This window comes from Terrapene carolina, unplaced genomic scaffold (assembly GCF_002925995.2).
Source record: "Terrapene carolina triunguis isolate 2854851 unplaced genomic scaffold, T_m_triunguis-2.0 Scaffold89, whole genome shotgun sequence".
Lineage (NCBI taxonomy): Eukaryota > Metazoa > Chordata > Testudines > Emydidae > Terrapene > Terrapene triunguis.
In genome coordinates, this window is record NW_020664440.1 from 23,154,925 (window position 1) to 23,170,442 (window position 15,518).

General features: G+C 40.5%; 1 protein-coding gene across 4 annotated transcripts in view; it reads right to left on the reverse strand.

Annotated features, from left to right (window-relative positions):
- SLMAP (sarcolemma associated protein) overlaps nucleotides 1-15,518 on the reverse strand; it is a 92,657-nt gene that overhangs the window by 63,529 nt on the left and 13,610 nt on the right. For all 4 annotated transcript variants that reach the window (XM_024220934.1, XM_024220926.1, XM_024220942.1 and 1 more), the window contains exons 3-5: nucleotides 9,206-9,242; nucleotides 6,627-6,689; nucleotides 12-107 (exon numbers count right to left, since the gene is read on the reverse strand). In XM_024220934.1, coding sequence (XP_024076702.1) covers nucleotides 12-107; nucleotides 6,627-6,689; nucleotides 9,206-9,242 — 196 coding nt within the window. The remainder of the gene's footprint in view (nucleotides 1-11; nucleotides 108-6,626; nucleotides 6,690-9,205; nucleotides 9,243-15,518) is intronic.

The following is a 15,518-nucleotide window of genomic DNA, read 5'->3' on the forward strand; positions in this document are numbered from 1 at the left end:
CTTGCAAATACCTGCCAACTAGTATCTGAAGCCTCCTGTGTGACAGCAAGCAGTCGCTGAAGGGTAGCCAACTTCTGTTCCAACATTTGTTCCCGATGTAAGGCCTCCTACGATGAAAATATAAATAGAAGCAGGTCAGTTCAAACTAACTATTGGGAAAAACAGAAGCAATGCAATGTATAACCAAATACTGTTAAACTGAAAAAAGGGGGTGAAAAGATTGGCAGATTTTAACTCATATGTTCAATCATTTTAAGTTATAGCAATGCACTAGCAAATTTAAATTCATTTTTGTTTATACATATTCCTGTAGATGTTTAAGTGAAAAGATGTTACACTACAAGCTTAGATTCTTAAAGCCATCCTTTTCATACCAGTTTCAGATACACTACAGGACAGGTACATTCGGTGCAAGAACACTTTGACAAAGTCTCAATAGCAACTTATTGCTGGGTTCTATATTTGTAAAGGCTGGGGATAAAGCACTATTCAAAGTGATTTTGTGAGATTATGCTGGAAATAAAGGACTAGAACTTCATTTTACCTTTCAAAAGTTAGATTTTACAGAAAGTTACGACTATATTCTGAAGTACATGCTTTAGGAAAAAGTTACATTATATTAATCAATAACATGGATTAGCTTCTACTCCATCCTGTACATATTAGAAGAGTAATGACATCATGACACTTCGCTTCTTACAACTACAGATGAATAGAGAGAGAAACTCAATTTTTATACTGTGTAGAAGCTAGTTTAATGGTAAACAAAAATTAACTTAGTGGTGACATCAGGAGAAGACTGCTTATGTTCACATCATGAATTTGCTGTAAATTTGTTTGGAGAAGTGGACTACAAAAAAAGAACAGTTTTTCAAGACTTTCAGTGTACCTTATGGACTAATTTTTATAAAACTGTTTTAAGATAAAAATATTCTTAAATGTAATTAGATACAATGAAAAAATTCTGATATATTCAAAGAATAGGCCACCAAATACGGATTTTTAAAAGGCAAAACTTATTACTTCTACTTGCGAGCTACTATTAACTTAGCAGTAGGTAATATTTAAACAAACACATAATAAACTGTATAATTACATCTGACAAAAATAAGAGTGTAATAATACATACATTGATGTGCATACAATGTGTGAAGAATAGCAATACATATAATGAAGTCAAGAGCAAGTTTTTCAGAGAACTAGGTAGTATTTTAAATATGAAGTATCATATAGGAGATTCTAACTATCTTTTCTGTTAAATTACATGAGAATGCCAAACTAAAAAAAAAAAAAGGGCAGGCTATGTTTTTTCTTTCTGCAGATGGAAGGATCATTTTGAGTTCACTACGGGCTTGCCTATATGGAAAGTTACTATGCTGCGAACCTGGGCTGAATCTATAGAACACCAGCTTCCCATGTGGACACTGCTACAATCCAGTAAAAGTTCTTGAGTACAGCTTAGCACACTGTGATTTCAGAACATAGTACACTAAGCCACAGTCCCAGACTAGGACTTTCACTTCAGCTTTTATTTAAAAGTAAGTATCTAGCATTAGCTTATCTTTAAAAATATCAACTGAACATTAACTACTGCAGTGTTGTCTTTCTGAGCCTGAAACAATAGCTCTGAGGTATGACCTGCCCCACTCATCTCTGGATGCTAACTGAAGCATGATAACAGTTTAAATGTCAACATTAACTATTTTACTGCTGAGCACTTTATAGCAGGAACAGTCAGTGGTGTGCTTATCCATTGCTGTTCAATGCAATGATTGTTATTGGACTATGGCAATGGGATGGCTGATTGCTGGGTGAAAAACTAGGAAGTAAAGCTCTCCCCATCCCTGCAAATCCCAAATCAATCCTGCACCTGCCCACATGGTGCAAGGAAAGAGAAGCAGCATTTAATGTCATCACTAGTGACAAAACCTTCAACCACTTCCTGGAAGCCCAAACCCCCAGACTCCTTCCCACACTTTTACAGGTACCAAATGCCCCAATTTTTCATTATCCCATTTGTTAAAACTTCCTGTTCATATCTATTTGTCCTTCTCTAAAAGCCAAAATAACCTCTACAATGAAGTTAGTACTATATCAATATTTAAAAAAAACAGTGGGAGAATTAAAATATCAAAATGAGGGAAGGGCAGCATAAGTATTTTAATATTAAAATAAATGCAATACCATAGTGATAATTAATTTTCATAATACACAACCTCAATTTTTTACATTTAACACCTGCCTCAGAATTTTCAGCTTTCTACAGAACTTAACACTAGAGAACTGTAGAAATCTTATCACATAATTTAGATCCAGCTTGTTATTGTGTATACTATACGGGCCCTTATTTTTAACACTTACTCATGGATTCTGCGCTAATGGAATTCTGTGCCATTGCGCAATGCAGAATTTTGCAGAAATTTATGTTGTGCATGCAGAATTTCCCTCTCCCCACTGACAGAAATGGGCTGCAGAGCTACTGGCCATCACTAGGGGCTGCTGGACCCAGCAGAGCCCAGCTTGCATGTAGAAGACACTGCCGGGGGATGGGGGAGTAGAAGCTGGAGGGTTCCTGGCAGCTGCAGTTCCCAGCATGCCCTGAAGGAAGGAAGCAGCATGCAGGAAACTCCGTGCAATCCCAGGACCCAGCATCAGTCTGTTTCTCCCTCTGGATTCCTGGGCTCTAGGGGGGAGAGGGTGCGAGCCTCTGGCCCAGGGGAAGCCCCCATCACTGGGCTCTGGGGGGATAGGGAGTGTGAGCGTCTGGGCCAGGGGGGCCCTGCAGCTGGGCTCTTTGGGGGAGGTGGAGGGCAGAGAAGCAGGAACTGGGCTATCATAGAGGTTTCTTTAACTCTACCCCTGGGGAATTTTTGTGTGTGTCTGTATTATTACAGACATACTTGCTGACAGGTATTTTGAAATAAATTACCAAAATAATTGAAACTGGTATGATTATATAATGTTATTTTGACAAATAGAATTTGCAGAATTTTAAAATATTGTATGCAGAATTTTTATTTTTTTGGTGCAGAATTCCCCAGGAGTAAACACTCTAAGAACACTTATACACTGAAATGTACAATCAGGATCATCTCTAAAAGGCAACACACTCTTTAAAATATATCTATAGTGTGTTTTAACCTTTTATTTAACGCTACCTCTAAGGGACAAATTTTCGTCAGTCCTCTGAATTAATTTACAACCATATATACCATGTAAAACCAAACACTGATTCAATTATATGTATAGAGTGGGCACAGTTTTTTAAATGTACACAATAATATGCATGCACAAAGGACCAGCTAAATGTCCAATTGGTCATTTCCACACACAATTACCATAACTCCACACAAACTGTCCATGCACATTTTCATGTGAACAATTTTAAAATCTGGACTTATTATATAATGCTACACTCTTCTACTGAACAATATTATAGTGAACTTTCTAGCCTAGGTTAATTTCTTTTGAATAAAGCAAAAGTAACACAGAGCGTTATGAACATTAACGGAGGTATACAATATGTTGCCAGATTGAAACTTTGATAACCTGTTCTGTCCTTCATTAATTCACAAAGGATTTCTTAAGTTATAGTAGCTTAAATATTTGTATAATTTGCATATGTAAAATGGAAGTCTGCTTTCAGGAGTAAAATGGGAAGTGCAGTATTGTGCTTTTACCATCTAATTAGATTATAAGCTCTTTGGGGGCAGGCATTGTTTTTATTACGGGTACATACAATGCCTTGAAGAATGGGTTCCCAGTCTCTGGGACCTCTAGGCACTATCATCATATAAATATAGCTTCCGTTATTACATGGGCAATCCTCCTACTGTACCTATTAGAACTGGTTTCCTTAAATGAACATTATGCCATCTTGAACGTGCATTTCACTATCAAATAGAGGGCTCAATCAGGGAACAGGGCCCCACTATGATAGGCTCTGTACAGACACAACAAAAAGTCAGTCCCTGCTTCAAAGAGATTACAATCTAAACATGATTCAAAATTACCACCTGTAAACTAAAAACAGAAATGGCAGAAATGTAATTGAAGGTAGAGAGAATTATCAGTAGGGATGATTTACATGTTTATTTTCAAATAAACATTTATTTCTACAATGCCTCTTTAAAAAGGGTTATTTGGATACTATGAGCCCTCTATTTTGTGGCCCATCCATAGGTCCCTCAGAAAAGGTGGCTATCAGTTTCAGAGTGAATAAGTTCACCTGTATATTCCCAGTCATGTCACATCCTACTCAGTCAAGTAAATATAGGTGTTAAGCAATTCAGTGCTATATTAAAATCTAGTTACATGTAGGAAGGCAGAAGGGGGAAAGTAGCGTAAATTATATTAACTGAGCACCAGAAAAGTATTGGTTTTATAAATGGTTACCAAAATAGAAAATAAATGAATTATGTAACAGAGTCAAAAAGCCTGAGCAGGCTCTCACACCAGAGTAAACAAGGAATAACTGCTGAAATCAGTTACACCCATGTGAAACCAGTGTAAGTGAGAACAAAGTCAGGCCCTGTGTGTCTTGAATAAACAAGTTTACAGTAGGCACCTTGCCCAATTCTAGTACAAGTTAGCTACTCCATTAATTAAGTTTAAGTGAAAAACTAGTTTCTAAACAAATAGTTTTTAAAGTTCTCCTTCAAGCCACTAGATGGTGCAGTTTACCCTTCTCTATTCAGAGAGGCTTGGAGGCACGTTTATCAGATCTTGAAGAGTACCAGAAACTTGGAGGTTACATTTGGCAAGAAGAAAGTTCTAGTCTCAGATTCTCAAAGCATGCTATCGGCAAGAAAATGTATATAAATATCAGCGTGTACACATTTATAGTACACACAGATCATGCTCAATATAATCAATAAATGAAATAATTACCAATATCTGCAATTCAACTACCTTTCTGAAAAAGTTAATTCCCATAAGCAGGGTTATTTCCCAGGAAAGAAATCTAAATCACAAGATTTTCAGAGATTAAAGACTTATTCTGTAAAAATCTTTACATAACCTGATGGATGATCTTATAGGTGAGTGAGCAGTATTTTATCTGATGATCGTAAGTCTTGCACACATGCTCAGAGTCTAACTAATCACCATATGTGGGGTCGGGAAGGAATTTCCCCCAGGTCAGATTGGCAGAGAGACCTTGCAGGTTTAAACTAGTGCAATGTTGGATTCTCTGTAACTTGAAGTCTTTAAATCATGATTTGAGGACTTCAGTAACTCAAGCCAGAGGTTAGGGGTCTATTACATGAGTGGATGGGTGAAGTTCTGTGGCCTGCAATGTGCAGGAGGTCAGACTATATGATCACAATGGTCCCTTCTGACCTTGAAGTGTATAAGTCTAAGTGTTTTATTCCTATAACGCTCTACTAGATGAAACCATAAGAGGCTATCTAAACCTTTTCTATTTGTAGAGAACTGCAAGATTTACTAGGTGAAGCCTAAAACAGACTATGTAAAGATTTACAAATAAGATTGTCTATTGCACTGCTAGCCAGGTGATATCAGTCCAAATTATAGGTCAAAGTCACTTCTGCTTACTCCTGGCACTTTCCCATCAAATCAGTTTGACACGGAGAAATCCACATTCCCTTCTAATAGAGGAATGCAACAAAGCACATATTTGCCTTTTACCTCAGAGTAGCTTTATGATTACCAGAACTATTTGGCACTAACAGCAAGAAGGTAGCAAGATGCTTTTGCATGCCTTAGAGGAACTTTGGGAAGCATTTCTAAAAATACACACAGTTCCACAAATCCAACTATCATTATCAACCTCACAGATCGTGATTCACAGTTCAGAACATAAATGCTACTTCCTAGTTCCAGAATCAAAAGGAAATATGCCATGCATGCAAGCTAATCCATCATCCCTTTCCCTTCATCTTTTCCCAAAAGCTAAAATTTTCTTTAACATACCTCTTCCTCTCACTGGAATTATAATTTTTCCTACAACCAACCAATCTACATAACCTACATTTATACTACATTTAGTAGAAAGGGGAACGAAAATAAAGATAAAAATCTATTTAAAAGAAAAAATGGTGGTTAAGTGATAGATAAAAATTATTTCTTTAAAAATCCAGAGTGATATGTTAATGCATTTTAGTAATTCCCATTGATATTCTCCATACTCATACTACTAAAAAGCTTCACAGACAGCCCTTTAATATTTTTTGAGTATTAAAATGATTCCAAAGCAGAATTATAAATACAAAAAGGTTGGAACCTATTCTCAATTCTAAGAAAAGTGAGGGAGTACCAGATTTATGTTTATACAGATGCATATAGCATATGAAACCACTGTCAAGTCTGCAGGGATGTGCATATATAGAATTCTATACTTATGCAAGCCAAATAAAAATATTCATAAAAGAAATACCATACAAGGGCAATTACCATATATTTTATGCTGTTTTCAACAGAAAAGGAAGCTAATTCTTAACTGTTAGTGTTTATAAACTGAATCATACTTTGAACATACACAGGTGTACACATACATATGAAAGATTTACATTCTGAACAAAGATTAACTACTTGGTTGTGTTATTTGCATAAACTATCAAATTAATGAGTAAAAAAGGAATGTCTTCATAGAAAAACAGTTTTACCTGTAGATACTGAGAAAGCTGAAACAGTTCCTGAGAGTACATACTGGGAGTGTTAGCAGCAACCTATGAAATAAGAAAATATTATCAAAATCATGTTGAGTATTCTACATCAAACTCAGACAATTCAAAATATCTGTAAATATTTAAGGAAGATCACTGCCTACCAGTTCTTTTTCCTCTTAGCACCTTTACTATTCTACCATTACTGTATGTATTACAATATGTTACCTACAAGCCCCAAACAGGACTGAGGCCCGACTGTGCTACACTCTGTACAAACAAACAGATACTGAAAAAAATCACTGCCCTGAAGAGTTTACGATCTAAATTAAAAAACACACACAAAGGCGTGGAAGGCAACAGATGCACAGAAGTGAAACCACTTGCACGAGATCATACAGCAGGTCGGGGCAGTGCTGGATATGAAACCCAGGTCTCCTAACTCCTAGTCCAGGGCCCTGCTCACTAGACCATGCTACCTTCCTATGATATATTCTATGCTAAACAAAGCATCAGTCTGCACAAGTTTCTTCCACCACACACAAAAAGTGAAATCCACATATCTGCAGTACGATTTTTGAAAGTTCTATCTAAATAGTAGCTGACTGCTCTTAATATCATCTGATGTCCCCCCAGCATGGCTGAATGGTCATGGAAATAAATCAGCAATGGACTGATTCAAATGAAAAGGTAAAACCAATTCAGTCAAAAATTTTGGGTGAGGCCTCATTACTACCTATGTTTTGCAACATGCCAAGGACCCCAAAATTTTCTCTAATGCTTTGTTTGACAATGACTCTTGCATAAAGAGGCTTTAGAGTCTGGCTTGGGCCAACTTAGAGAAAGACCTACAAAACAGCAGAAAGTCATTCTCCTAATCATGCTATACTCTCCAGACCCACCAAGAGCAGAAAACTCATGGGAACAAGAGACGCAACTTTGCTTCAATACCTGATCTGCCATAAGATTCGGAACTGGTGGAGAGTTTTCAACTAAGTTGAGGGTTTTGTTTTGTTGGGAAATATCTAAGAAATACTTAAAACAGGAATAATAATAGTAATTAAAAAAAACACTGCCAGACACAGACAAAAGTGAAAAGGAACAGGTTCATAAAGACAGTTTGTCAGGCAGAGGATTAGACATCAGGTTATTTATAGCCTTGGCTCAGGGCAGGTAGAGGCTTGAGATATACATGTGCATCCCCCAAACTGTCAACAAACTCATTATAATAAAAGTCAACAAATGATGTTGTTGTCACTTCACTGTTCCTAATCTAATTATCTCTTATCCACTGAGTAAAGGGCTCCATAACATTTTTTTTAAAGTATGGGATACCACTCAAATTTACAATTGTAGATGTCACAGTAGTTGAGGCAGGATATAATGTTCAGTCTTCCTTAAAACTCACATGTCTCACACTCCAAACCATAGAACAGATGTGGGCAAACTACGGCCCACGGGCCACATCCTGCCCAGCCCCTGAGCTCCTGGCTGGGGAGCTTAGTCTCCAGCCCCTCCCCCATTCCCCCCCTCCCCCGCAGGCCGCACTCTAGCCCGCCGCTCCAGCTGGGCAGCGTGGGGAGCGCAGCTGGCTCTGCCTGGGTGTCGCGGCTGCGAGCTCCTGCTGCTGGTAAGGGGGCGGGAAGCGGGGGGTCCTGGGAGGCTGTCAGAGAGGAGGGGGCGGTTGGATGGGGCAGAGGTTCTGGGGGGGCGGTCAGGGGATGGGGAATAGGGAGGGTTGGAAGTGGGAGTCCCGGGGGGCCTATCAGGGGGCGGGGATGTGGATAGGGGTCGGGAGGGCAGTCAGGGGACAGGGGGGGTTGGATAAGGGGGTGGGATCCCAGGGGGCAGTTAGGGGTGGTGGGTCCCGGGAGGGGGTGGTCAGGGGACGAGGAGCAGAGGGTGATTGGATAGGGGATGGGAGTCCGGGGGAGGGAAGCTGTCAGGGGGCAGGGGTGTGGATAGGGGTGGGGGCAGTCAGGGGACAAGGAGCAGGGGGGGTTGGATGGGTTGGGAGTTCTGAGGGGGGGCAGTCAGGGGGCAGGAAGTGGGAGGGGGTGGTAGCCAGGCTGTTTGGGGAGGCACAGCCTTCCCTACCCGGTCCTCCATACAGTTGCGCAACCCCGATGTGGCCCTCGGGCCAAAAAGTTTGCCCACCCCTGCCATAGAACATACTGCAGCAAAAGCCATCTTCCATGCCACTCATTTTGCTCATGTCACTCCCCTTTTTGAATCTCTCATTGCCTCTGTCCTATTGCATCAACGTCCTTCTTGTTACCACCTTTGATGCTCTATAATTCTGCCCATCTTGATTTACCCAAACATGTCATGCTTCGTGTTATTTTACCAACGTTTCCACACCTGACCACTAGTGGAAAAAGTAGAGTATTCCCATACCATAAAAACAGCCTGCCATGCATATCCTTGTGATACTGAAGGAATGACTAATGTTTATTTTTTTTAAAACAGTAAAAATATTAAACCATGTAAAGTAATCCAATGTAAGTCACACCTACAAGTAGTTAGGTTTTTCTCATTCTTTCAACTTTTTAATTAAAGACAGAGTACAAATGACTTACCTTGTCAACAGGACTTGGTAATGGAGCATGGATGACACTGAAAAAAGAATTAAAACAAAAACAAAAAAACCTTATAATTTGTTCAGTAACAGAATTATGCAAGTAAACACCAAGTATGGAACAGCAGTTCAAAAATCCACAAAACTATCAGTAATCCTGTAAATGTTTAACTTAAGACATTCTTCATTTTTAAGTTCATTCTTAGAGAACAGTCACCGAGGTTAAAAATACTGTTTTTACATCTTATGCTCAGTATCATTTTGTGAAATTGTACTTTGAAGTAGATTTTACAAATTTAGTTTTCAGTTCTAATCTAAAAATTAAACAAACCAGTGAGCCCCACTTTCTAAAACCTTGATCACTATTTTTATATCATAAAGTTAGATAACATTTTATAAGTTTTTGAAAACAAAGAAGATTTGTTAAGGTTCAAATGCAACTTACATGTGGAAACAAGCTACATGCACTTACAGGCACTAGATAAATCACCCTAATATACATCTTTATTGATGAAGAAAGAAAAGTTTAATGAACTAATCTTGTCCAAGGAAATAGCTACTTTTGTACATTTCACATTTGAACAACCAAAGCAATTTACATAACTGCCTAATTTTAACAATTTTAACAGTAGCCTGGTTGGTCCCAGGATATTAGGGACACAAGGTGGGTGAGGTAATATCTTTTATAGGATCTGCTTATGTTGGTGAAAGAGACAAGCTTTTCAGTTTACACAGAGCTCTTCTTCAGGTCTGGGAAAGGTACTCAGTGTCACTGCTAATACAAGGTGAAAGGGATTGTTTAGCATAAGTAATTAACACATTTCAAGGGACCATTCAAGGTGAAGTGGCCTGGTAACACCACTCCAGTCATAAGGAAGAAAGGAAGTGGGGACAGCAGCTGGGTGGAGGTAGTTGTTAATGGGTTACAGATTGTTGCAATAAGCCATAAATCCAGTCTCTCTATTCAATCCATGATTATTAATGTCTAGTAAAGTTATGAATTTCAGCTCCTATCCTTAAAAAAAAATTTTTTTTTAAATCTTTCTTGAGCCCTCCCCTTCTGGCCTTCAAACAACTCACCCAAATTCTCAAAGCTCATCATCAGAAGCAAGCTCCAACAGACCAGGACACACCTACTCAAAGCAGCACCAGACCCTGCCAGAACAACAGATTCAACTGGCAGACATATCAACACCCCCACAACACACCTTTCAAGATCCCTGGGTCCTATACATGCCTATCACAACATGTGGTCTACCTCATCCAGTGCACTAAAAGCCCCAATAGCAACTATGTGGGTGAAACAAGACAATCACTATGCTCTTGAATGAATTCACACAGGAAAACGATAAGACGAACACACCACATCACCTATGGGTGAACATTTTTCACAAAGCAATCATTCTATATCTGACTTAACAGTCCTCATCCTCAAACGAAACCTACACAACACTTTCAAAAAACGAGCCTGGGAGCTTAATTCCATAACTTTGCTAGAAACTAATAATCATGGACTGACTAGAGACACTGGATTTATGGTTTATTACAACAATCTGTAACCGACTAACAAACCCCTCCCAGCTTTCCCCCACCCCTTCCTTTCCTCCCTAAGACTGGAGGGGTGAAAACAGGCCACTTCACTTTGAATGGTCCCTTGAAATGCGTTAGCTATTTATGCTAACCAATCTGTTCTACCTCTTATTTAGCAGTGACACTTTGAGGGTAAGTTTATATTTAAAATGCTGCATCAGCGCAGCAGCACCAATGCAATTGCACCGCCCTGCAGCACTTTAATGAAGACACTGTAAGCTGACAGGAGAGGCAGTAGCTATATCGGCTACATAGTGCTGTCTACACGGGGGGGGATGAGGGAGAGGGGTTAGTTCAGTATAACTATGTCACTCAGGGGTGTGGGTTTTTCACACCCGAGTGGCGTAGTTATAGTGATGCAAGCCCGTGGCATAGACCAGACCTCAGGCTTGGTCTAGAGTATAGACTTATGTCGGTATAACTACGTCACTCAGGGATGTGCAAAATCCACACCCCTGAGTGATGCAGTTACACCAACCGAACTCCTGGTGTAGACAGCATGCTGTCGACTTCTCCTCTTAACATAGCTACCGCCTCTCTGGGAGGTAGGGTACCCACGCTGACGGGAGAAGCTCTCTCATAAGCACAGATAATGTCTACCCTAAGCACTACAATGGCACATCTGTGTCACTGCAGCACTATACCCATACTATATATATACACATATCAACCCCTTAGTTTCCCAGACCTGAAGAAGAGCTCTCTGTTAACTCAAAAGCTAGTCTCTCTTACCAACACAAGTTGGTCCAAAGGAGATATTACCTCACCCACCTGGTCTCTCTAATTTTAACCAGAAATGACAGTTTAGACTCACATATTCTGATACTGAGGTTGAGCTTTAGAAACCAAAATCACACTAAAAAATAATTCCCCTTACTAAGTAATGCTGACTTAATTGAATCACTTCAGAATAGCATGTTAAACCAAGTTTCAAAAAAGTACATTGTTTTCATACATTAGAAAACAATGATTTAAAAGGATGAAATTCGATTTGATGTTTAAATCACAGTACAGTAGTAAATATCCAAGAAGTACCATATAAAAAGATTTAATATGAAAGTTCAAGAAACTATGTTTTATGAAATACAATAGTGACGTTGCACCACGATTAAATTTGGATCATGTATTTTTACTTAATACTAAAAAGTTCGCCAAAACAGAAATTTTAAAGCATGTCTTTTGTGCATGAAAGGAATATTTTATTTCATCACCTAATCAAATTAAAAATAAAACATGGCATCTGAAAAACAATTATAGAAGCAATTACAAGCAGAGCTGGTTGGAAATTTCCCAACAAAACAATTTCTTCGGAAAACGTTAATTCACTGTAGTGAAATGTTCTGCTGAATTACGGATTTGACAAAGAAAATTGCCGAAACACAGGCACGTTTCCTATTGGAAATCACCACAGATCTGCAATTTGCCATGAAATTTCAGTACATTGCAACGAAAACAAAATGTGTGAATTCTGAAATCCATTAATTTTGTTTTAAAACATTTTTCATTTATTTGTTATGGGTCTTCATATAGCTTCTATCAGTGCTGTATTCAGGGTATTTGGTTAATATTACAAAAGGTGATATTTCCTAATTATGGGGAGCCAAGCCCCATGATTCCTGTCACCACAACTTTACAAGACAGCAACAGGAAAACTTTGTCAGAAGACTGAAATCTAAGGCTGCAGCTCTCAGTTACCAACTAACACCCCCTCAAACTGCAGATAATTGTTTTTAATTAAAGGAGAAACAGTCTGGTTCAACCCCTCTTTCACTGCCAGAGCCATTCACCAAGGTTACTACAGCTCCAGGATGGCACCTTAAATTGCTTGGCTAAGAAGCAGAGAGAGAAAAGCGGGTTGAAAATAAGCAATTGTGCAGTTCCACAATAGATGTCCATTTATTTGTGCTTCTCCATTTTTTCAAACCACTTTGCAACTCCCACATTCATACTGCAGGCATTTGAGTCCATGTAGTTTGACCACTTCACATTACTCCTGGGGGTATTCTGCAGGACTGCGCACCCGCAGAAAACAGTGCCCGCCCCCACAGATTTCCTGCTTTTCCCTGGAGAAAACGTCTGGGAAGCAAAGGGAAGCTGCATGGGGGGGCATCATGTGTGCAGGTTTTTGGGGGGGGATTGCCCCCCAAACAGAGGTGAGGTATGGGGGGGCACACAGAGTTACATGTGCCCCCCCAAATTCCACAAATGCAGAACTGCTCAGCTCGGAGGCTGCGCCTCGGGCTCTGCTGACTCTGCAGCTGAACGCAGCCTCTTGGGTCCTAATGCCAGTTGTGCTCCCTTTCTGTGTGCTGGGAGCCTTCCTATTTTCTGTGGAACAGTGAGTACCCACGGTGTGGCTGGGTAAGGGGGCATGAGGGAAGGGGAATGGGGGTGGAGGGGAAGAGGCAGTGGGGAAGGAAGGGGGTGGAATGGGGATGGAGGAGGGGAATGTGGGAATGAGGGGAGGGGGATGGAGAACAAAAGGGGACAGGGGAATCGTGGGAGGAAGTGGGAGCCTGGCATGCAGCATCCCTTCGGCAGCAGCTGGGGCTCCTCCGTTAAGCAGGCCCATCCAACCCTCACCCTGACAAGCCCTACCCCCCCTACACCTGGACACCTCTGACAAGCCCCACACACCCAGACCCCCACTTCACTGAACCCTACCCAGCTCCACCTGGACCCCCACCCCATCAAGCCCCACTCCCCCAGCACTGACCCCCCACACCCAGAACGCCTGCTGAGCCCAAACACCATCACCTGGATCCCCTGAAGAATCCCATTGCCCCTGCACCCGGAACCCCACACTGAGCCCCTCCACACTTGGATCCTGCTAGGCTGAGCCTGCCCAGCCACACCTGGTGCACCTGGCACAAAGGGGCAGGGCACTGGGGTGTTTCTGGGGCAGGTCCAGCCCTTGCACTGTGTCAGGGTCAGGTGCGGCCTCATTGCTGAGTCCCTGTACCGGAGGATGTGGGGGCTTCAAGGTGATCTCCCACCTCAATGCAGCCAATGGCCTGTGCTCCCCACAGCCATGCTGGAGCTACATTTATTTATTGACAAAGAAAATTTGCAGAATTTTGCAATATTTTAAAATATTGGGTGCAGAATTTTCAATTTTTTGATGTAGAATTCCCTCAGGAGTAATACATGTAGATGTTGAAAAAGACTAGAGACAGAACTGATCCTTATGGGACTCTGCAAGTCAAGGGTCTAGGACTGGAGATGCAGTTTCCCATCATTACTACTTTGGTCTGCTCCTCCAGGAATGACTCAAAACCATTTTAGTGTATTGTCCTGGACCCCTGCCACCAGTCTCCAATGAAACAGTAGTATCTCATAGTCAGTGTTGAAAACTGCAGTGAGGCCCAGGAGGAGGAAAATTCATGTCTGCCTTCTAGCCATTGACAAGAGAAGATTAACCTTCAGTGCCACCAAAGCAGTTCCAGTTCCATATCCTGGCCTGAAATCAGATTGAAGCTAATATTCTAGACCTGACACAATCAGATGAGCCTGTAGTTGGCCTTTGGTTAGTTTTGCTATGATCTTGCTCAGATATGGGAATTTTGACACTGGGCTGTAGTTGGCTTGAAATGATGTATCCAAGGTTGGTTTCTACAATTCTGGTCAAACTATTGCATGTTTGGAGGAGGAAGGAAGGATTCCTTCATTGAAGGATTCCTTCACTATTTCAAAGGTCAGGAGTGGCACTAGGTGTTTATAGCTCTTTTTCATAAGCCAGAAAAGCTATGAGTTGGATTCACAAGTCATGGGTCGAGACTTCTTTACAATTTTCAGAACCTCTTGATGTGTGAATGTGCTGAACTCTGGGAATGCAGATGGGCTGTTGGTTGGTGAATACAGGCAGAGCAGATCATGCTGTTTGAGAAGTGTTCCTAAATGTGCATGCTCTTTTCTGCAAGGTAAGATGATAATTCTTTGTGCTCATTTCTGATGTAGGTTGTAGGCACTCTGGATTGATGAAACAGTTTACCACTCTAAATAGCTCCCATGGAAATCAGGGTATATAAAACTGAGGTCACTGTGTGGGACCCGAGAGTCTTATGAATCCCACACCACAGGGATTCCTTTCTCTAGGGTTACAGGACTAAGATGATGATTTGACTGATTCCACAAAGAAGCTTCAGAACCAAGGAATTCTACTAACACTCGGACCAGCTGTGTGGGAAAGATTCTTTCCTATCCCAGGTTAACAGGACTAAGAAGAAGCAGTAAGATTTCACTACAGAGATTATATTAAAGAATAGAAAGAGAAATACAATAACTGGAAGTTGTCTTGTTGAGTCTACACTCTTTCTAGTCAGACCTCAAGTAACCTTATTTTGGATTTTAAATTAACTAATGCTATATGCATATTTCTCCTTTATAAGCCCACATCCATTGGCTTAAGAAAGACCTAAACAATAACTTCAAATTATCAACAACAATTGCTTAAACTTGTTCCTTTCATATCAAATAATTCTAACAGCAGGCCCACTTAAAGTAAGTGCATCCTTGCTCCTTGGAGAATTACTGGAAGAGTGATATGTGTTAGAGGTATTAAAGAATAGATAACTGATGATTATAAGTAATTGTACTACAAAATCTGGGTGATTTATATTGTTCCTTAATATAGCTGCTTGGCCCCTGTGATGTCCCATTCAGGACACCCAGAACTGTGAGCTTCTGTGTTAGCGCTCTGCCTTAGCAAGAGTGAGAGCTTTGCT